A 23,461-nucleotide genomic window follows, 5' to 3' on the forward strand; every position below is an offset into this window, starting at 1 on the left:
ACATATTATAATTTTTCGTCTTGTCACGAATGAAAAGATTTTCAGGTAATAATATCAAACGAACAATACAAATTCAAAAATGATCGATCGATTTATTTTTATTTGATCTTCAGTAAAAAAAAAATCTTTTTTTGCTCTGATTTAAAAAATAGTTTTGAAGAAGAATGTAGAAAAAAAAGAATGTACAACACTTAACCGCGGATCAGTACACCGGTACGGAGATCTTGGTCGTTTGATCGTCGCTCAATGTCGAGATACACGGTCGCAGGTAGTCGCCCTCTACTACGTTCGCACATAAGATTGGTTCGTGCGTGTATGGTAGTTTGGTAGTAGTCGCGACGCTGCCGAGAGCAGCTGAAGTGCGTGCACGTCGTTCTTCGTGATCTCGGGACACAGTGCTTCACAACGCATGTATGTGTAGATCCATTTCTCATCGAATTTCGCGTGCTCGCAAGGAAAAAGTGTCGGGAAATATTAAAATATCGACAAGATTGGGTGTGACTTGCGATGTGATAAATCTGCGACGACCTTGGCGGGACGGTGAGTGACCTTTTTGAATGATATGTTCGTCGACATTTCATTTTTTATATGTGCACGGACGCAAAAGATATATGGTGCCGGTATTTTCTTGTATCGATACATTCTCACGGGAAAATCCTTTATTAATTGGATAGGATAACCAGATAAGTAACAAATCACAAATTATACTTTCTGCCTAGAATCCTTCTTTCCGTGTCTTTTGATAAATAAAAATATTCATTTTCACACACAATTCTTCTATTTTAACTTTTCGCGTTTAATTTCTTCTTTTAATTCGAACAAAAATTCTTTCCAACAAGAATGCAATTCACGTCGTTTCTGTTATTTCGAAATTCATCTTCAGGGAGAAAGGAAAAAGAGAGAATAGAAAAGGCGCGATCTATCTATGCGTTTCTATGTATCTAGTAGAAAATTCTTAACATTTACGCATACAATTAGCCTGTGGTGTTTTTTCTTATTATTTTCGCAAGCGCTTCTATTCTAGCTACGTATATAGACGCGCAATAATGTATGAACGTTTGATCGATTTAACACATTGGCGTCCAGTGTAGTCTTTCTTGGCAGGTTTGACGTACGTAAATACGCAATTGGCACGCGATTGAGAAGCGCAGAAATAAACTGTACAAATTCGTACGTATCGAAGCGTTTCTGATAAGAGGAGAAAGTTGTAATGCGAGTAGAAGTGAAGACCCAAGGTGAATAAGAAGCCAAGAAATGCTCTCGGCATTCGTTAGAAAAATTTAGATACGCCGATGCGTGGAGGGTTAGCAGCCTCGTTTCTCCGAGCTGGCGAATCAATATTTGGAGGGTAAGCGTCCCGACTGTCGGCGTCGAAGCTGCGGAACGTGAGTCACTCACCCCTGATTGCGAGGGAGAAGGAGAGAAGGATGACTTTTCTCTTTCACCCTCTCTTCTTATATATTGTGGCTCGAGTAAACTCGACTCGGTCCGTCTCGATTGTGCAAAGGAGTTTGCCACGAGTATTAAGCTTTCTCAAACTTTTCATCTTGTCATCCTAACCAAACTGAATATCGATCGATCGATTTTTCTTTCCAATCAATTTTTCCAATCTTCCAAGCTTGAAAATTAATTTCTAAAAAACCGTAAATAATTTTTCTATTCGATCGTTATAGCTTGAAATAGTATTATTGGAGAGAAATTGATGGAAATAAAAATTTAGAAGGTAGCATCGAAAAGTTCAATCCGGTTGATGAAATTAAGAAATAAACACAAGATTTGAAGTTATCGTCATGGGATTTAGTATATATATATATAATTAAGATACGAATTTTTGGATGTCCCGCACAGTCGTAAGAACGGAACGTTAATTTACGATCTTTAAAGACGATCGTGCACATATACAAGCGTGAAATGTATGCACCTAACTAAACCCGTTTGAGGGAGCTACGGTGGGAACAGGTTCCATAAAATTGAGCGTTCTTCCGTAGGATTTTTATCTGCAACTAACTATCTTCGCACCATACTACATTTGCATCGATATACTAAAATAGATATCTTGAAATTTTCTTTACCATTCAATACATCCATAAACTTTTTTTATATTTTACAAAAATAAAATCAATATAATTTTTAGAAATGAATCACAAACAAGATAAATTGCAATGATTATTTTTGAAAAAATCCTGATATTTTGAATTTTTTAAAAATTCAAAAAATATAAATAACGTATTACAAAAATCTCCTGTATTTTTTTTTCACAATAACAATAAAAAAAAAAATACAAATTATATATATATTATTATATTTGTAAATTAAAATAAAGCCGGTTCGTGCTACTGTATTTATAATCAAGCGAAAGGCAAAGGTAAGAAAGCGAAGAAACGCAAAAGTGGCATTAATTTTCAAATAAGCCGAAACGTGCACAACTAGCATGACTGGAAAGATGGTATCGTAACGCAGTCACGATTTAAATCCTGGATTTATCCGCGCATAGTAACTCGAATTATTTTCCCCGGACATTCGTGTCGACTGGACGTGACTCCCCTTACAATTAATCAAATAGGATTATGGATCTTTTTTTCGTAGGAGATCTTCTCTCCCTATTGGTCCGTGATCAATTACCAGAGTTCGAAGAAGAGACGTTCAACGCGCCTGCTGAGAAATCAATGAGCCACACTATACTATCTTCAACGATGTAGTAGCCGGTCTACACTTTATCCTTTTTCGATTTTACCGCGCACCGTTACGTGAATATAGATTCGCATATACTGCTGTCTAACGGTTGTTATTGTAAGCTCCTCGAATTTGTAGAATTTATATTTAATTTTCACTTCACTTATTTTTAAAAAAATTCATTATTATTCTAATATAAAAAAAATTCCATGATATCAAGAAATTTATTATATTTCAATATATTAGATTGTTCTTTTGATTCCGACTTGCGATTTTGATGAATCATTATTGACATTTACTTTCAATACGTTCAAAGATTTGAAAGTAAAACTATATTACTTCGCTGGAGAATTCTGCGTTGAGAATGACTTTTCAGTAGTGGTTTTTATCATTCAAAAGTAATTTTATTGCAGGACAATCACTTTCAATGTTTATTTGCGAGAAATATTGAACTTCTCAAAAGTGAAAAATAATTTTCAAAAGTTTTACTTTTAAATATATTAGCACAAAAGATCGAAAATGCAATTTATGCAGAATTATATGGATGAATATACAATTATTAACACATTAGATATTTTATATAAAATAAAAAATAATAATTATAAATAATAAAAAAACTTTTCATATTTAACACAAATTCAACTATATTATCAACTATATTTTAATGACTCAAATTGATTTTTATATAAAACATTGTAGGTTATGTACAGAGCAATTTTTTTTTATTAATAAATATCATTTTAACAAAAAAGGAATTAACCTTAAAAATTCAATTTTTAAAAACAAAATAAATAGAGATAAAACAAAATTTTAAATTATAAAATATTGAATTTTTAATACTATTTTACTAAATAAAAAATATTAATTGAATTTCTATTCAAAAAATGTTAAAACTTTAAAGAGATCAAAAAAGTATGTTAAAAATTCAAATCGTACATTACAAGTTAAAGATAATAATAAATAATGAGATGTTAGATACTTTTTGAGATTAATTGTACAATATACAATATGTACGTATTAAATTCAAGTAAAGCGATTAGATTATTATACATTTTCAGCGTTAGTTCTATTGTCAATTAAAGGGTAACGAAGTAACATGCCGAGTTTTCAGCATGATCTTGTGCTTGCTTCTTCTTGCAACCTTGAACGGAACCGTGTACACCGGTTATTGTAATAGGTATGTGGCGTTCCTCGCATGTTCATTCGTCAAGCGGCAGATAAACGAAGGCAGGTCCGAAGAAAAAACGAAAATTTGCTTCTCTCGATGGTTTGGACCAAAAATCCAGTCGAGCTATCACGAATCGAGTTGGGTCGGTTCTTTCTCAGCAAAATAACTCTTCCTTAATTTTGGCCAATCTTCAACACACGTCTATTCGAATACCATATGTAATCGTAGGCCACGAAGATGAGGTTAGGATGACCAGGGAAGATGTATCTTATACGAGGATGTATAAGATTTATGTCGAAAATCGCGTAAAAAGTGATTTTGAGACGATTATGACAGTGATATCGTGTAAATTTTTCGACATGTGTGAAAAAATATTAAATTTCATTATAATAATTCTTGTTTAAAAGAGCTGTGTAAGAGTCAAAATTAATGATTATTAATTACAATTAAATTTTTGTTTATTAATCGCGATTGCCGATTAAAGTGATCATTTTTTTATAAATGTTAAAATATTAAATCTTGCTAAGCTGTCTAAATCTTGACAGAAATCTCTATTGCGTACAAAAAAATCATAATCTGGCACAAAGATACGCGCCAAAAAAAAATTAGATTGGATCGTTAATTTCTGGAAAGGATAAAAATAAATTTGATTAGAATTTATTAAAATTCGTTTTGATATATCATTTTTTTTAAATCTCTTTTTGTATTTTTTTATATATACTTAATAAAGACAATATTATATATGTTATATATACCGATTAGATTAGGTTAAATTAGGTTAGGTAACTTTTAAATTAATATATTTTTAAACTTAAAACTACTTTTATTTTTATTTTCATAGAGAAAGTACAAAGAAAAAAAGAACTACCTTTCCGGTTTATATCTTCATTAAAAAAGAAATCGAATAGTGATTTATTTGGTTGTTTGGAAGGTGAACGAAAAGTTGCGACTAGTTTAACGTACAAATGTAGATAGGCTACTCTCAAGTCTTAAGGGCTTATCTATGTTTTCTGAGAAGCTGTTCGTTTGTAAACGTACCCATCATTAGAAGAGAAGACGAGCGTTCGAGGATAATTGGTAGGTTCGAAATTCCAGGCCTGGTCATTGTGCCACATCTTTCGTATAATTAATAGTCCTTTCTCGTAGAAACTAAAGGAATCTACAATCATTTTGAGTGGGTAACCAGCAAGAACATGGACACTTTGCTCTAATGCGAAACATCATGGACAATTAATCGTACATAGTTAGAGAACACGGGTATATAGAGTAGAAATCTTCAGGCGAAAAGATGTTATCGTTATCGCGCATTTTCCACTAGACGGTTAACCGGAATTTAAGAGTCGGTGACGTGTGAGCAAGAACGAGCGTGGAATACAAGAATATATAGCGCTGTCCAACGGAATATTATCACGGGGTTTATTCAATTTCGAAGTAGAATCGTTTCATTCGAAATAAAGTTTTAAACCAATTATAAATTTTGTTTTAGAATGTATAAAAATTTTTATTTTATATGTTTTTTTTAATTTTTTATGTCCATGGTATTTAATGGTACTCTTTGGTAAATTATATATATCTATTTATAATTACCAACTTTATTTTTAATCGAAAAAAATAGTTCTAGATATATATTATATCACTAGGGATTATTTTCTTATTGAAAATTATTTCACATAACTTTTCCATATATGTATTCTATTAAAATTATTATTTTTTATTTATTTATTAAAGTACTATAAAAATTTTTTAAAACAAAATTATAAAATTAAATAAATCTTAAATCGAAGAAAATAGTATTTGACACATATGTAGGAGTTGCATCAATTGATTGGTATTTCCTTTAGTGAAACTATATAATAGCGAGAGAAGATAGGAACAGCTGAAAATTATTAGAGAGGGTATCTTGAAATTTTATTTTTACTATCTTAACGATTTTCGAATTATTTTTATCCTACACATCGTAATCTCGTAGAGTAATTTCGCGAATTCTTACTTTAGCCGAACAATTTATAGTTTCATTTTCCATAAAATTCGCAGAATAGATATTTTCGTGATATTGATTGTGTATAGCATCGATTTTTGTGAGTTTATAAAAATTCGTAGATAATAATGGACGAAGAAAAAATGTACAGTAATATTAAATATGCAAATATTATTGCCGAATATGCTGTCGAATATATAGATTATGATAAAACATCGAATTTTATCTTTTAAAAAATGGATTTGTAATGTTTTCTCAGTATATGTAAATAGGATCTCACTTGTTTAGGTTATGTCGAACTCGAGATATTGAATAGGTTAGTAATAGAGCTTATTGTAAATTAGGCAAAATATTTTGATTCAAATAACAATCATTATTATAACATGTAAATATTGGAAAATGCGAAATAAGTGGCAAAGTTATGAAATTAGAAATCGAATCAAGTATTATCGGGGCAACGGAAGAAAGGTCATGCGTCGCGTAGAAAAAGAACAAAGCATCGCGTCCCTGGCCATCTCTCGACTCGTTTTTTTTCTTTGGTTTCGATCGTTTTGTTCTGAAGGCGAGTTGGCTGGACCGTGTTCGTTGTCTACCTGCTCATAGCTGGTTGTGCAAGCAGTGGTTCGATTGGTTCGTGCTGATGCACCATCCGTTTGGATTGGTCAAACCGGATCGGCTAGCCTCCGGGGAAGGAGGATCACGAGCCGATGCCACGAGAGACCTATCTTGCGCTCTTGCTACGGTCAACTAGTCCCATGATCTTGAGGACCGGTAATTCTCTATTGCGATAAAACAAACGAAACGAAGAAAATGCTCATTGCAAATGGTTGTCTTTTACGCCACGCATTACTTTGCGCATTTTTAAATGTGTTGCAGTTATTTGTACATATAGATTTTTTTATATACTATTTTCCATTAATATTTGGTCACACTTTTTTGAAGCAGAATCAAACAAATTTATATTACTATTAGTTAATATTTCTGAGAATAATCAATTCGTATGCAAGAAACTTGTATAAAACCGGAAAATAATATTATTTTTATTAACGATTTTAACTTTTTTATGTCATAGTAGTTACGTAATATCGTTGTATGTATGGATTTATCATAAAAGTTGATGTAATATCTCGGTTATTAAATTTATGTTAATTTTTGTAATGTTTATGATTTTCGATTAAGAAATTCTTTCAACAGGATATTTTTTCGTGTGAATTATTTGTTACATATTTAAATATAAATTGAAAGATATTTCTTTTAATATTTATGAAATTACATCTTAGAAGAAATTCTATGAAATAAAATTGAGTTTTATTCAAAGTAATAATCAAAAATAAAAAAAAACTTGATAAAACGAAAGATTGATGAAATAAAAAAAATATTTATATTTACTGCTAAGAATCCTATGAATAAAATGAAGATTAGATGCAATGCTTTGGAAAATTATTCTGAAGAAATGAAGAAATACAGTTTAAAGAAACTAATTCATTTGAATTGATAGTATGGGAATAATTCTTGTTTCTAATATTTACAGATGAAACTGAAAATTAACATGATATTAAGAAATCATTATATAGAATAAACTTCACTTTTAAATTTTATCAAAAGTTTGAAGTGTGACGACCTTGAATTTTCAATACAGTATTTATCCTTGATTAATTCAAACACATAATAGTATAGGGATTATTTGATTCGCTTTCTAGGAACAAATCAAATTACATACCGAAACAAATGCAATTTCGTGTAACTGTTACGCGGCTTTTGTTTGCAAGAATGTCTTGTTACAACTTTTTCTTTTGCTTCCGTGACCGACATACTTTCCCAAGGAATTCATCATCTTGTATACTTTTTATCAATTATGGCAACTGGTTTCGATTTAATAAATCTTTAATTATCTTATTATTTTTAATTATCTTATTATTTTAATTTTTAGCTTAGTTTAATTAAGAATGAAAGAAAAAGAATTATTGTTAATTTAACATATGTAGAATTAAAAAGAATCATTGTATTATTTCGTAAGTAATTGTTACTTTTTAATTATTGATCGATTTAAAATTATTTATAAATATTTATAAAAAAAATATTAAATAATTTTATGTTTAGTAAAATTTTGATAATATTTGTGATAATCTCATGCAACATATTAGTCGCAATAGATTTAAATAGATTTCATGCGAATATAAAGTTAGGTTATGTTTGTAATCGATCGAAAAAATTATAACAATCTATGAATGCTTGCAAAACCTCGAGATGTATAGGTAGTCCTATTAATCTCGAGAGGATTAAAACAGTATGTATTATGTATAAACGTTAAACGATCTTGAAAGATGAGAAATAGAAGCAACGAAAGACTAGAATTACAACGCCCTTCGCGTCGAGAGTTTCTTCCTTTTTGCCAGAGAAACAGTTGTTTCAATTATATCCTTCGAGATTGCACAATGTTTTGTTCGAAGGTAGAGATATTTTAATATAGGTAGAGATATATAAATAAAAATAAAGAAATAAAAATCAATTATATGGAAATCATGGAAATTTAGCATTATATACGTGAAACTATTAAGTTTTTATTTAACTTGACATTTCAGATTGAGATTAAAAAAATTCACTCTGATAAAGAAAATTTAAAATGGATTTATATTTGTAATTATCGTCGTCTCTTATTTGTAATGATGATGAGATGATTCAACGGAATTTATAATTTTATTTTACACAATTTTTATAAACATGATAAAGAAATTTAAATAAAAATAATTCTTTTAATAATATAATGTGCATTTTATTTATATTATATGTTTTTTTATATATTATAAATATTTTTATATATTTAAATTATTAATAAATCTAATATTTATGATTATTAATTATATGAAAAAATGGAGAATATAAAAAAAGATATCAATTTCTTTTTCGATTGCACTTGTTTCCTTGAACCATATAGTCGTTAAATATCACACACATAAACATTATGGTATATCGTTGTTTATTAAAATATGATTCAAATGAAGATTCACGTTGAAAGCTATAATCGGAGAAATTGTAGTTGGCAATCCTGATTGCGTCACTCGATGATATGACACGAGGGAACAAATGTATATAAGTTCTATCATTCAACATCTAGAAAATCAGTCTTTCACAGTGGTTGATGCGTTAAATGAAAGACAGGGTCAACGAATTTTCCATAGAAGGGAACGAACATAGGAACGAGAAGGGTGAAACGAACGGAAATCGTCGTTCCCACGTTTTACCGTGGGTATTGCATTCTCACACTCGCGAAAGATATTCGGTGCAAGAAAACGGCAGAGATAGACACGTTTTTTTCCACTCTACAGAATAGAATGAAAGAGAAACAAAAACGTTAAGATTCGTTTCTGATTAATTATCGTTTCAAAATACTGTAACGTAACTTTAAAACTTTAAAATGTAATTAGATCTTTCGTTTCAGATCTTGTTTTATTTTATTTATTTATTTTATCATTTTTTTTAAATGAAATTAATAAAAGAAGAAACAATAAGGAGAAATTTCTTATATTTTCTATGAAAAGAAATATATTTAAATATTCTCTTCTACTGTTATAAATTTATATACTAAATTATGTATCGATTCTCCAAAAGTAACTGATGAATATATTAACATTCTGTATATAAAATGAATTATTCAACAATTTTTAAATTTGATCGTTTATTTGTGATCGTTTTATCTAAAGTATATTAAGCAAATTGTCGAATTTCTGCTTCTTATTCAAGGTTGCGATCTTTCAACTAACAAGTAGTTTTTTTTTTTGCTTTTCTGGTTACATATTAAAACAAGTTTAGTCGTATCAAACGAAAAAGCATTCAATAGGTTATCGAATATTTTTAATTATATTTCTTCAAATTATCATGAAACATGAAACTATGTTTTAACAAATTTAAATTCTAATTAAGTCAAAATAAAAAACCAGAAATAATTAGCCAGATTATTTTTTTTCTCTTTTTTGTAATTTTAGCAAATGTCTAAAGTGCCAACATTATAATAATAATAATAATAATAATTTTCTCAGCCCAAATTTCAAATATTTAGTTCCTTTTATTAAACATCTTATTTTTCAGAATAAATTTGAAAAAATTGATTTTAAATTGATTAATAAATTTAATTTTTAAATTTAGTGTATTTAAAATTAAAATTGAAAACATTAAAGTATAGAATTATTATTTATTAATTAATTAATCAATTAATTATCATAATATATTTATTATAAATTATTAAAAACTTTTTAGAACTTGTAATTATCTTTCATCATTTTTAAAATTGTGCGCCATATTAGACTTCTGCGCGCGCATTATGTAATTTGCGACGTCACTGTTTCAAATCAGATAGAAATGAACGTTAGTGACAAGTGCGAAAGTAAAAAGAATAACTAAAAAAAAAATATTTCTCTTTCTATTTTCGCAGATGGAAGACCGAACAATATATACAACAAGCTTCTATTGAATCGGGCGAACGAAAAAAGAAGTGCAACAATGGGACACTTGACCGGGAGGGCAAAACACGAGAAGAAGAAGCGGTCGTTCTAAGAGGGTGACTGCCATGGAGAGATGGAAATGGATTGTTCTACTGCTCGCGGTCTTTTGGACCCTAACCGATGCATACCTGGCGGTGGTGTCCTCGAACACACCCGCCGGTAGTGTGGTCTTCGAGGCAGGTGTACCACAGCTGGGTGGCCGTCGAAAGTACGAGGTCTCGAGCGAACGAACTGCCTGGTTCGCAAGAAAATTACTCAAGGTGCATCCTCACACCGGTCGTGTTACACTGGCGCGGCCATTGAGTTGCGACGGCCTTCAATATCCACGTATCTTCACCTTTTACGTGGATTCGACCAGTAGCAGATTAGGTAGACCGACGATCGACTATTATAGCTTGCCACTTAGGATCCTGATCACAGGTTGTGGTGGGGAGAACCGAGATCTGGCTGCCACCAGAGGATGGACGGCAGAGACATTAGCTTCGTATGCTATGCCTAGTACCGAGAGGTGAATGTTCTTTTTTTATTCGTGACAAGAAACAAAGGGAAATTATCCGTAGCTGATGTTCATTTAGATAAGTTTGGATAATTAGTCGAATTCTTATTAACTGTCATGCGAACCTCTCTTCATTTCTATAATTATTTTTTTACATGAGATATGATTACGTTGACATATGATAAGGTTAAGATCCGTTGAGAACTAAATATAAACATATATAGTAGACGTTTTATAATTGTCAAGATTTTTTAAAGATTAACTATTAATTTAGATTGCAAATAGTTTTATAGATATATGATTTACTTCATTTTTATAGTTTTGAATATAAGTTTGATGTAGTAAAGATAAGTAATTATGTATTTATATTGAAAAGTACGAATAAGAGATGTTTGAATTGAAAGATGATATATAAACTCTTCTATCACAAGGATTTTATTAAACAATCACTAGAACAATTTTAGAATTTAAAGACGAGAGGAAAATAATATTTACTGGAATAAAATTTACACAGTGCATATATTAACATTTTTTTTCCTTGTCTGTAGGTTCACCGAGGTTTGTCTTAGAACATCGCAATTAGTCGCGGCGTTACGAGATTTTCTTCCTCAGACGGCTTTGAAAGAGTGCGAAACCAGATGGGGCGGTGTAGCAGATCCTAGGTTTCTGATCGAAGGTGCAGCAGGAGATTTAGTTTCAGCAACGGAACAGTGTCTAGTGGATCCTCTTTGGAAAGTGTCTGTATCGATGAATCTAAGATGCGGAATGGAATCACGGTTAACCGATGCCGAACATCGTCTCAAGATCGTTTTTCATCACCGTCAATTGGACGATACGGATCTAGGTCGACGAGTCCGAAGGGAATTGAAAAATCAGTCTCCCTATTTTGAACAATCTCTATACGTCGCAGTCGTTGAAGAGGAGAAAGAACCTGGCGTGTACGTAACATCTGTTCGGGCCAGAGACCCAGAAGGTGGAACAGTTCGTTATTCAATGAGCTCTCTGCTCGATGCACGATCACAAGCGCTGCTAGTATTGGATCCTGTCACAGGAAGAGTTACTACGCGAGCCAGATTGGACAGAGAAAGCGTAGACGTCCATTATTTTCGGGTACTCGCCGTCGATGATTCGTTCCCTCCGAGGACAGGTACCACTACACTGCAAGTTAATGTTCTTGATACAAATGATCACGCCCCCAGTTTCGAGTGGCCAGAAGAAGAAGCTTCCATCAGAGAGGGCGTACCGGTATATTATTAGTAATATTATTAAGAAATATCGAATTAATATCGTAGATTGTTTATTGTTTGAGCATAAATCTAAAAGTCTTCTTTTCTATTCTTTAATATATAGATTATCGACTTATAAAAAAATGGTTGCATCATTTTTTAATTTTTTCGATTTATCTTTATCTTATTCTTCGATTTATGTGCTTTATTCTTTAAATTTAGTCTTAAGCAGTTGGTAACTTATAAACCGTATAGTGTGGGATCTGACATCGTGATACCCAAATGAATAAACACGTATTATTCCAGATATTATTTAGAGAATTTGATCGTGAGAAAGGCAAGCATCCTTTAAAAGATTGTGAGAAGATGCGCTCTAGAAGTACAAAGCAAATCGTTATTATTACATTATTATTATATTTAATTTAAGTTCTTTTTTAACAGGTAGGTTCGACGGTTGTCACAGTGAAAGCTACGGATCAGGATGCTGGCAGAAACGCCGAGGTTGAATATTCCATCTTGTCTACGACTAGTAGCAGTGGAACTGCGAATACCGAGGATGCCTTGATCTTCAGGATAGATCCGAGAACCGGTGTGGTCACGACACGTACGCCTCTCGACAGGGAAAAAACCGAAGTGTACACGGTTATTCTGAGCGTGTCCGATCAGGCGACGCCACCATCCGCGCGAAAAACCGCAAATGCAACATTGGTGGTCCGTGTGCTGGACGATAATGATAATTACCCACAATTCACCGAGCGTACTTATTCTGCTTGGATACCAGAGGACTTGGATTACACGGCGAATCCAGTGATAGCGCGTATACGCGCGACAGACGCTGACTCGGGGAACAACGCGGCTGTTCGATACGCCATAATTGGTGGAAATACTCAAAATACCTTTTCGATAGACTCCATGGTCGGTGACGTTGCCCTCGTTAAACCTCTCGACTACGAGTCTACCAGGAGTTACAAGATAGTAATACGTGCACAAGATGGCGGCTCACCGGCTAGATCAAACACCACGCAACTGTTGGTACACGTGGGAGACGTTAATGATAATGCTCCACGATTTTACACCAGTCATTTTCAAGAATCTGTTTCCGAGAATGTACCTGTAGGTTATTCGATCCTCAGAATACAAGCGTACGATGCCGATGAAGGCGCGAACGCTCAGATAAAATATACTATCGGAGCTCGAGATTTCACAGGCGCTTCTACGGAAAATTTTCCCATAACTGTCAATACGGAGACTGGATGGCTTTATACGACAAAACAACTTGATCGTGAACAATGTTCTAGGTATTTAGAAGGAAATAACGTAAAGTTAAAGATATTTTGATAATTATTTAAAACGAATCTTATGATTTCGATATTTTTAAATTATTAATAAGATTATCATTCATATTATTATTATTTTTGTATATTTGAGCGAACATTCATATTTTCTTCCTGTTTAATACAATTCTAATAAATCTTGCTTTCATTTTCTTTTATTCTAATAACTGTCTAAAAATCAAATTAATTAGATTATTTTATTTTAGGTACCAATTCACCGTGATTGCTGCAGACTCGGGGGAAATATCAAAATCTGCTAGCGCTACTGTAATACTCACCGTGACCGATGTAAACGATAATGATCCGTATTTCGACCCGAAAAATTACGAATCCGTCGTTTCGGAAGATGATCCGCCAGGCACACCAGTTACTTCTGTCACGGCAACCGATCCCGACGAGGATGCCAGGATACACTACGAAATTACTGCGGGCAACACTAGGGGTCGTTTCGCGATCGCGTCTCAAAACGGAAGGGGCTTGATAACGATAGCCCAACCGCTCGATTATAAACAAGAGAAAAGATTCGTTTTAACCGTGACTGCCTCGGACAGCGGTGGCAGAACCGACACAGCTCTTGTTTACGTAAATATTTCGGACGCGAACAATTTCTCGCCCGTGTTTGAGAATGCGCCCTATTCCGTTTCCGTCTTCGAGGATGCACCAATCGGCACGACGGTTCTGGTCGTAAGCGCGACCGATTCTGACGTTGGGAAAAATGCACAAGTCACGTACAGTTTGGACACGGATAACGGGGATCAAACGGCATCCGAATTTATCATAAATCCCCAAACCGGCGCCATCACGACTACCAAACCGCTGGATCGTGAAATTGTACCTGCTTATTTGTTAACCGTTACAGCAAGGGATGGAGGGATACCACCATTGTCGGACACCACCGATGTGGAGATATCCGTTACAGACGTGAACGATAACGCCCCTGTTTTCGAAGCTCCTCAATATCAAGGATCTATTCCGGAAGATGTTTTGGTTGGTACTAGTGTTCTGAGAGTTTCTGCAACCGATGCGGATACTGATCTTAACGGCAGGGTAAAATATGCATCTTTCAAAATATCTAGAAATGTTTTATAAACTACATCTATAAGTAATTCTATAATTGTATCAATTTTTGGACGTATCAATTATCGTATCAATTATTTTAGGTGAGATATGCTTTGGAAGACGATGGCGACGGCGCGTTTGCCGTAGATTCAACGACAGGAATAATCAGAACAGCGAAGCCATTGGACAGGGAATCCGTTGCAAAGTATATCTTGAAAGCGGTTGCGATGGATCGAGGATCTCCCTCCCTTTCGACCGTGGTACCAGTAACGATTAAAATAGAGGACGTGAACGACTCGCCGCCCGCATTCGAAAACGACAAGATCATTCTTTACATAGCGGAAAATTCACCGATAGGGTCGACCGTGGGTGAAATTTATGCCCACGATCCGGACGAAGGACCGAACGCCGTTGTGCAGTATTCCGTGATAGGGGGTGAAGATTCGAATAGTTTCGCCCTGAATATCAGGCCGGGTGCGGATCGCGCGGAATTGATCACGCTCGAGGAATTGGATTACGAGTCGCCGAAGAAAAAGTTTGAGCTGGTTGTGCGAGCCGCTTCCCCACCTCTGAGATCGGACGCCCTGGTTCAGATACTAGTAACCGACGTGAATGACAACGCACCGGTGCTCAAAGACTTTCAAATCATATTTAACAACTTCAAGGATTTTTTCCCCACTGCTCCCATAGGCAAGATACCCGCCATCGATGCAGACGTTACCGACAAGTTGACGTACACTATACTGGCCGGGAACAATGCCAATTTGATAGATTTGAACAGGACGAGTGGCGAAATCCGTTTGTCACCGCAGTTGAACACTAACGTGCCACGTGTTGCCACGATGGAGGTGTCCGTTACGGATGGTATCAACGAGGTGAAAGCCACGATGACCCTCTCGGTGCGTTTGATCACCGACAAGATGCTCCTTAACTCAATCACCGTCAGATTGGACGATATGACCGCGGAGGCTTTCCTCAGCCCTTTGTTAGGATATTTCCTGGATGGTTTGGCGGCGATCATTCCCTGCCCAAGGGAAAATATCTTCCTGTTCAGCATACAGGAGGACGCCAACGTGAACGGAAAGATCTTGAACGTGAGCTTTTCCGCGCGTAAAGTCGAACCTGGAGTGACCGACGAATTTTACAGCCCGCAATTTCTTCAAGAGCGCGTTTACTTGAATCGAGGCATATTGGCAAGATTGGCCACGGTCACTGTTTTACCGTTCGACGATAATCTTTGCGTAAGGGAGCCTTGTTTGAATTTCGAGGAATGTTTAACAGTGTTGAAATTTGGAAACGCTTCTGGATTCGCGAGCAGCGACACCGTATTGTTCAGACCGATATATCCTGTAACAACGTTCGCGTGCAGGTGTGCCAGAGGTTTCACAGGCAGTAAAGAGTCGTATTTGTGCGACACAGAAGTCAATTTATGTTACTCGAATCCATGCGTAAATGGTGGCACTTGTTACAGAAGAGAAGGCGGATACGCGTGTTCCTGCAGCCCAGAATTTGGAGGGGAAAATTGTGAGATCTCGTTGGACAAGGATTCTTGCGCCCCAGGAATTTGTAAGGGGGGTTCTCAATGCACCATGAAAACGACGGGCGGTTTCACTTGCGAGGGATGCCCGGTAACGACTTTGGAGAACGTGACGCCTCTCTGTGAGCTGAAAGCCCGTAGTTTTGGGCCAGCAACGTTTCTCACGTTCGCATCTTTGAGGCAAAGGCACAGGTTGCAAATCAAATTGAGGTTCGCCACCGAGGCGGCCAATGGCCTTCTTCTTTACAATGGGCGGTACAACGAGAAACACGATTTCATAGCCCTGGAAATAATCGATTCCGAGGTACAATTCAGCTTCTCCCTCGGTGACGAGATCACTCGGACGAGCGCCAGCATACCTGGCGGTGTTTCTGATGGCCAGTGGCACGAAGTCGAAGTCTCTTACATCAATAAAACGGTGACAATCTCTCTGGACAATTGCGACGTAGCTCTGGCGTTGGAGTACGGCGACAGATTGGGCAGAAAATGGTCCTGCGCTGGGAGAAGCGAACAAGTGTTGGAGGAGCGTTGCAGCATCGTAACCGAGACTTGCCACCGGTTCTTGGACTTGACAGGGCCTCTGCAGTTGGGTGGCCTACCCGCTATACCGTCTAGCTTTCGAATCAGAAACAAAGACTTCGTCGGCTGCGTCAGCGACCTCTATATCGATCATATTTTCATCGACCTAAATTCTTTCGTAGCTGACAACGGCACCAACCCTGGCTGCCCGGAGAAAGTTTCGTTCTGCTCGTCTTCCCCGTGCAAGAACAACGGGAAGTGTCGAGAAATATGGGCCGGGTTCGTTTGCGAGTGCGAGGAAAATTTTGCTGGACCTACCTGCGCCGACGAGGTTGGCAAACCATGGAACTTCCACGGGGACGGGATGATCAGCTTCAACCCCTTGTTGAGACCCATTCAACTGCCCTGGCTAACCGCCCTCAGCCTGAGAACTCGATCGAGGCAAGCGTTCGTCATGAGCGTGCAAATTGGGCAAAACAGTTCCGCACTGATTCAAATCCGAGAGGGTAAATTGGTGGCGTTGTTAGATGGCGCTGACATCATACAAACGTTGAACGACATTGCCGACGGTGAGTGGCACAGAGTGGAGATCGTGTGGCAGAGTGGTCACGTCTCTTTGGATATCGATTATCGAAGCCGACCCATATTGTCCTCGTTACCAGCCAAATTGCAGGGTTTGTACATAGGTAGAATCCTGGTCGGTGGGCCGGAACAGTCGATGAACATCGAGCTACCGTATTTCGACGGGTGTCTCCAAGACATACGTATCGGCAGTAATCAAAGCGTGTTGTTGCGGCCAACTGTTCAAGAGAACGTCGCGACTGGCTGCAGTTCAGAGGCTGAGTGCAACGTAGACTGTCCAGAGGCATCGATCTGTGTGCCTAAGTGGAAGGCAGGCGAGTGCGTTTGCGCGACCGGGCGGGTAGGACGTAACTGTGAACGTGTTTGCGATTTGAATCCCTGCAACAACAGTGGCGCTTGTATCGAGGACGCGACGTCCCGTAGAGGATACCGATGCGAATGCAATTCGCCCGAATATTCTGGAAATTACTGCGAAATCAAGGCCGATCAACCATGTCCAGCAACCTGGTGGGGTTCGCCGGTTTGCGGACCTTGTCATTGCGACGAGTCGAAAGGTTACGATCCTGCCTGCAACAAGACAACAGGCGAATGTTATTGCAAGGAGAATCACTATCAGCCTTCTGGTAAAAAGGAATGCATCCCTTGCGAGTGTTACGCAACTGGAAGCTTTGGCCCTCGCTGCGACACCGAGACAGGACAGTGCCGGTGTCGAGTCGGGGTCATTGGACGATCTTGCACAGCGTGTCCCAATCCGTATGCCGAGGTCACGCTTCGTGGTTGCGAGGTAGTGTACGACGGATGCCCCAGGTCTTACTCTGAAGGGCTGTGGTGGCCGAGGACAAAATTTGGAATGATCGCCGTAGAGGATTGCCCCGATATGGCCGAAGGAAAGACTTCCAGGTCTTGTGACGATAAACTTGGCGGCTGGCAAGAACCTGATCTCTTCAACTGTACCTCGGAAGCGTTTATCGAGCAAAGACATCAGTTAGCTGCGTTAGAAACAAAAGAATTGACTTTGAATACTTACGTAGCCGTGAAGATAGCGAAAGATGTATATAGAGCAGTGAACGTGACCAAAGAATTGTATGGGGCCGATTTGCTGGTCGCTGAATCTTTGTTGGTAGCGTTGTTGCAATATGAAGAGAGTTTGGTTGGGTTAAATTTGACTCATAGTCAAGATAAGGATTATGTCTCTTATCTGGTTGGGATTGCTAGCAATATTTTAAAAAGCAAATATTTGGAAAAGTGGTCAAGGATTGAGACTCTTAACGGTGATACACCTGACAAAGTCTTGAATGCAATGGGAAATTATTTGAAAACCTTGACTGCATCTCAACACGATACTTTCACAAATCCTTTTGAAATAGTCGATATTAATGTAGGTAAGCAAAATAAGTATCTTTTTAAATATCAATAGTATTTGTAATTATGATTTACTTACCAATCATGATAAACGACCTATTTTTTTTAGTACTAGGTCTGGATGTAGTAACTTCAGAGAGTTTGTTCGGTTATGAAACGGCAGAATATACAGAAGATCCATCTGCATCTACAGCAAGGCCAACCGAAGCGGATCAGAAAGTCGTGTTACCCGACACTTCAGCGTTTCTGTCCTCACCTGCTCATTTCGGCCCGTCAATTACTTTCCCAAAATATAATAATTATATGGCCGATCCGAATAGATTCGATCCATATTCTAAAATAAGAGTGCCTCTTGATATATTAGGCATTAAAACTTTAATGCAAGGTGAATTAAATGTTAAGAAAAGTTTGGTAAATCGAAAGGCTGTGTTGAGTTATGTGCAATATAAGCAATTAGGTGCCCTATTGCCTCAGAGGTATAAAAAATAATTATATTTTTTTATTTCTTGCAATTGTATTAAACACATTATAAAAATGTAATACCGATTAAAATTGGATTTTTATAGATTTGACGATTCTGTGTCAGTTAGATGGGGCGTAGAAGTAGCGGTAGGTTCGCCAGTCATAACAGTATCCGTTTTAGTTCCTTCCAATGATGGTTACATATCTTTGACTGGAATTCCCTTACAATCACCTGTTCAAATTAGTCTTTGGCTCAGCGAGAAAGACGATATTAAGACTAGAACTAATCCGCAATGTGTGCATTGGAGTACAGCTAGGGGGTATGCCTTAAAATATGCTTTAAAATATATATTTTATTTAGATATTAATTTTTGATTTTATTTTTCATTATTTCATTTTGAATTTTTTTTTTTATATATTTCAGAGTGGGTGAATGGAGTCGTATGGGTTGTACTACGGAGAGTGAAGACGATTCTTTGTCTTTTGGAACGATTGTAAATTGTTCCTGTTTCCAATTATCCACTTTTGCAATATTGACGGATGTACTCGATCCAGAATACGTCCCCGAACCATCTTTATTAGAAGATGTAACGAGTTACAGTGCATTTATGCTTGCTTTACCCTTGCTGTTATCCGCTTTACTTATTTTGGCTTTGATACGAGGTGGTGGCACAAATTCAAATAGTATTCATAAAAATTTGGTAATGTGTGTTTTCTTTGCCGAAGTGCTCTATTTGATTGCACTCAAAGCTAGAAGTCCTCTAGTCTCGAATGAATTTCCATGTAAATTGACGGCAATTGGTCTACATTATGCTTGGTTAAGTACATTCTCATGGACTTTAGTAGACTCCATTCATCTCTATCGAATGCTGACTGAAATGCGAGATGTGAATCATGGACAAATGAGATTTTATTACGCCATGGGATATGGTGCTCCAGCTATTATAGTTGGATTGACTATCGGCGTTAGAGCCGATCAGTACGGGAATTTTTATTTGTTCGTATATTCTAAATTTTTTTATTTATATATTTTAACAAGAAAAATATTATTAATGACAAAAATTTATTTTATTTCAGTTGTTGGTTATCAATTTATGAAACTGTGATTTGGTCTTTAATAGGACCGATTTGCTTAGCGATCTTTGTGAATTTTTGTATTCTCGTTATGTCGATACGAGCAGCTTTTACATTGAAAGAACACATCATGGGTTTCGGAAATTTAAGAACGTTACTCTGGTTATCCGTAGCTTCGTTACCTTTACTTGGATCTACGTGGACATTAACGGTCCTTAATGCCTCTGAAAATTCGCCAACATTATCGTACCTGCTTAGTATAGCAGTCGTTGTACATGCATCATTTAGTTTGATCGGTTATTGCTTTATTAATGGCAGAGTACGAAGAAATCTGTACTTAAGCCTGTTAAGATGTATCGGGAAAAAGACACCTTTGTTGGAGGGAAGTATGGGAAATGGAAGCAGTAGTCAAAATGTAAATGGTCATTCGGTATGTCAAATAATTATATCTCATTGTATTAAATGAAGAGTGGAAATATTAGCTTTTTTCATGAATAATATTACAGCGATCTGCATTGGCATATTCGTCAACGTATAGTGGAGCAGAATCGGTGTGTAGAAGAGTTCATGTAGGAGTTTCGACGAGTAGTACAACTTCACGAAGTACAAATAAAACTGGGTCCAGCCCTTATCGTAGTGATACACATTTAAGGCATACATCAACATCCACGAGTAATTATAATAGCGATAGAGATCCCTATTTATCTTCTAGGAGTCATCGATCGACATTACATTCCAGACAAGGTACTCAGTATTAAATTCATTAAATAACTTATTTCTTATAATAAACAATACAATTTATCAATATGTATAGAAACGACAGAACCAAGGAATCAACGTAGAGATTCCGAATCGGATTCAGATGGATCCCAAGCTGAAGGTGGAGGACGAAGTTTAGACCTTGCGAGTTCGCATAGTTCTGACGAGGAAGATGTTACGTCGAGATCGCATAGAAATATGGGTGTCTCGACGCAGCAACCTGTCACGCACAGTTATTTGCCTAATATACATAGCAATCCTACCGAACATTTAAACATACTTTGCTCAAATACGGATTTATTTCCAAATATCAAACCCATTTACGCACCTAGATGGAGTTCGCAGTTACCAGAAGCATATTTATCATCAAACGGTAAATTTAAACTTTAGAATTTCATACATTTAGAATATTATATGAAATCAAATTTGGATAATTTTTTTCATTTCTAGCAATGGACGTACGCGGAAGCCAATGGTCTGGAGGTACCATATCCGATAATGAAATGGCCTCGAATAAAACTTCCAGTCCCAATCCACTGCCTTATCCTGACATGAATTCACCCCAAAAAAGTCAACCGGATGAAAATTATTCGGAAGGCGAAGAAAAACTTCATCATTTGGGAGAAAAATATTTGTTTCCATATACTGCTGAAGAAGATCACACTGTCTCGCCTACTCCGTACATGCTACCTATGTCTTCCCGCATTCTCGCGTCTAGCATGAGTCATCATTCGCAAAATTCTAATCATGAAAATATGAGCGGTTCAGAAAGGTATGGAAGCTTAAAGAGAGGACAAAGTATACATAGCTCTCAACACGATAACCTAAGCGGGTCGGAAAGATACGGTAGCTTAAAGCGTGGTAAAATAACACCAACTGTGCTAGAAGATTCACCGGAATATATTCTACCGATGAGTGGTAGAATATTGTCTAGTTCATTAACCCACGATTTACAACATAGCAATGAATTGGCTGCACTTCGACAGCAGCAACAGCAATATGAACAAACTATCACAGAGACCGAGTAAGTACGATATATTTGTATTTAAAAAAAAAAATTTGCTATCACAATAAATCAATATACATATGTATATAGTTTAATTAATTGCATTTACTTTATAACTTACGCTTACTCTGGATAATTAGTGAAGAGGTAAGCGTTTATAGAAATGCTAAATACATCAATGAAAATTTGTTATTTTGCAAATAAATAAAAGTCACATTAAATTAATGTAATGTAATTTATGTCTGATTTATCTTGTTTTAGGAAGGATACTAATGCGGAAACGTCGGTATGATGGTCTCCGTGCTACAAACACCGTACAAAGTAATATAACGTATTATTAGCTTAAAATTTAAATGATTAAAATATATATATATATATAGATATATATATTTCTTAGAGTGATAATAACTCTAAGATATATTTTAAGAGCGGCCATGACTGTACTTACAAATTTAGCCATATTGATTAGTATGTATGTGTGAGTGCCTGTACGTATCTATATGCATACGCTTGTCGATATTTTGTTTTGTGTGATTCCAGTTTCGGTTCTGAAGTGATTTTTTTCGATTTCTTCATTGATTATCGCGATATTGATCAGTGATATCGGATAGTCGGAAGACAAATGATCTCTAGTTCATTTCCATTATTCATGTAATTAATATTACTTTTCTAGTACCTTAATTTCTAAACTCAGTATTGTGCAATGTATACATTCCAATTTCATTTTATATATTTAGGTTCTATTTCCTTTCTTTTTCATTCTTTTTTTTTTTTTAAAAGAAATTTACATATTATATTTTATACATGCCATGGAAGAAGCGTACAACTTTGCGGCGCAATTTTCATAGTTTTGTATATATTTATATGAAAAAAATGTGACAAAATACATAATTTATATATATCCTTCATCTAGCGATTGAGAATTCTCTATCCTGTTTATTATTCACTTTTCTTTGTTAATTGCTTCAATATTATGGTATTCGCACATTTGCATCAATTTCATTGATAAAAATTACCTTTATTCTCATTGAAAATATAAATAAATTACAAAATATAGTTAGATTAATATTCGGAAGATCGTCGTCTTTAACATAAAGTCAATACTGTATCATGTGAACGCCGAGTGCTACCAGACAACTTCTACATAATTAAAATTCGAATACAGTTTGTCCCGGATAATCGCCGATGAGTCTTGGTCGTTCTCAGCATTTCGATACCATGTTTTTTACTAAGGTACGTTATACACAGGTTGGTGTAATCCATGTCGAGTTACGCATTAAAAGATTTCTTTTCGATTATTACAGGATTTTCTTATGCATAATAACGTTATATGTATGTATATAAAATGATGTGCAAATGTCAGAGACTTTGCTGTGCAAATCCAATTAGGTTTCAATTGTTAGTTACGTGTTTGCCAATAATCGTGCGAGTTATCAAAGTTTCGCTAATACATGGTATGTATGCGATTTTACAATCGGATTTGCTCGACTGTGGCACACGCACATCACAATTAATCACTAAGACTAGGAGATTCATCATCATTGCTACACAGTGCTTTCAGTATCAGTTGCCATAGATAATGTTTGAAGTTTTGGTACTGAATAATTTTCCGAATGACCATGAGACTGTGAACGATTTGACACTCTTTCCAAAGTTGATGGGGCCGAAGGAGTATCTTGATGTGCCTTCGGTGGTATCGGTGGTGGACTAACCTAAAAATAGTAAGT

General features: G+C 35.9%; 2 protein-coding genes across 5 annotated transcripts in view; one reads left to right on the forward strand and one right to left on the reverse strand.

Moving 5' to 3' along the window:
- LOC551848 (protocadherin-like wing polarity protein stan) lies at positions 1 to 22,642 on the forward strand. 3 transcript variants are annotated; one of them, XM_006559382.3, is made up of 15 exons: positions 2 to 540; positions 10,249 to 10,826; positions 11,363 to 12,059; positions 12,482 to 13,338; positions 13,581 to 14,421; positions 14,535 to 18,453; positions 18,543 to 18,909; positions 19,000 to 19,215; positions 19,320 to 19,892; positions 19,973 to 20,399; positions 20,476 to 20,713; positions 20,784 to 21,101; positions 21,179 to 21,752; positions 21,875 to 21,881; positions 21,996 to 22,642. In XM_006559382.3, exons 2-15 carry the CDS (start codon positions 10,384 to 10,386, stop codon positions 22,005 to 22,007), a joined length of 9,489 nt encoding a protein of 3,162 aa, XP_006559445.2. In that variant the 5' UTR covers positions 2 to 540; positions 10,249 to 10,383; the 3' UTR covers positions 22,008 to 22,642. The 3 variants fall into 3 exon arrangements, with proteins under 3 accessions (XP_026301498.1, XP_006559445.2, XP_006559444.2); XM_026445713.1 differs by lacking the exon at positions 21,875 to 21,881 and having other exon boundaries at positions 1 to 540; positions 20,793 to 21,101; XM_006559381.3 differs by lacking the exon at positions 21,875 to 21,881 and having other exon boundaries at positions 3 to 540.
- Positions 22,473 to 23,461, reverse strand: part of LOC725928 (dedicator of cytokinesis protein 3) — a 49,287-nt gene continuing 48,298 nt past the window's right edge. The window contains exon 18 of one of the 2 annotated variants that reach the window (XM_001121716.5): positions 22,473 to 23,446. In XM_001121716.5, coding sequence (XP_001121716.2) covers positions 23,279 to 23,446 — 168 coding nt within the window. In that variant the 3' untranslated portion in view covers positions 22,473 to 23,278. The remainder of the gene's footprint in view (positions 23,447 to 23,461) is intronic. The other variant, XM_006559384.3, reaches the window with a different exon arrangement.

The sequence above is a fragment of the Apis mellifera genome, linkage group LG16, assembly GCF_003254395.2.
Source record: "Apis mellifera strain DH4 linkage group LG16, Amel_HAv3.1, whole genome shotgun sequence".
Taxonomy (NCBI): domain Eukaryota; kingdom Metazoa; phylum Arthropoda; class Insecta; order Hymenoptera; family Apidae; genus Apis; species Apis mellifera.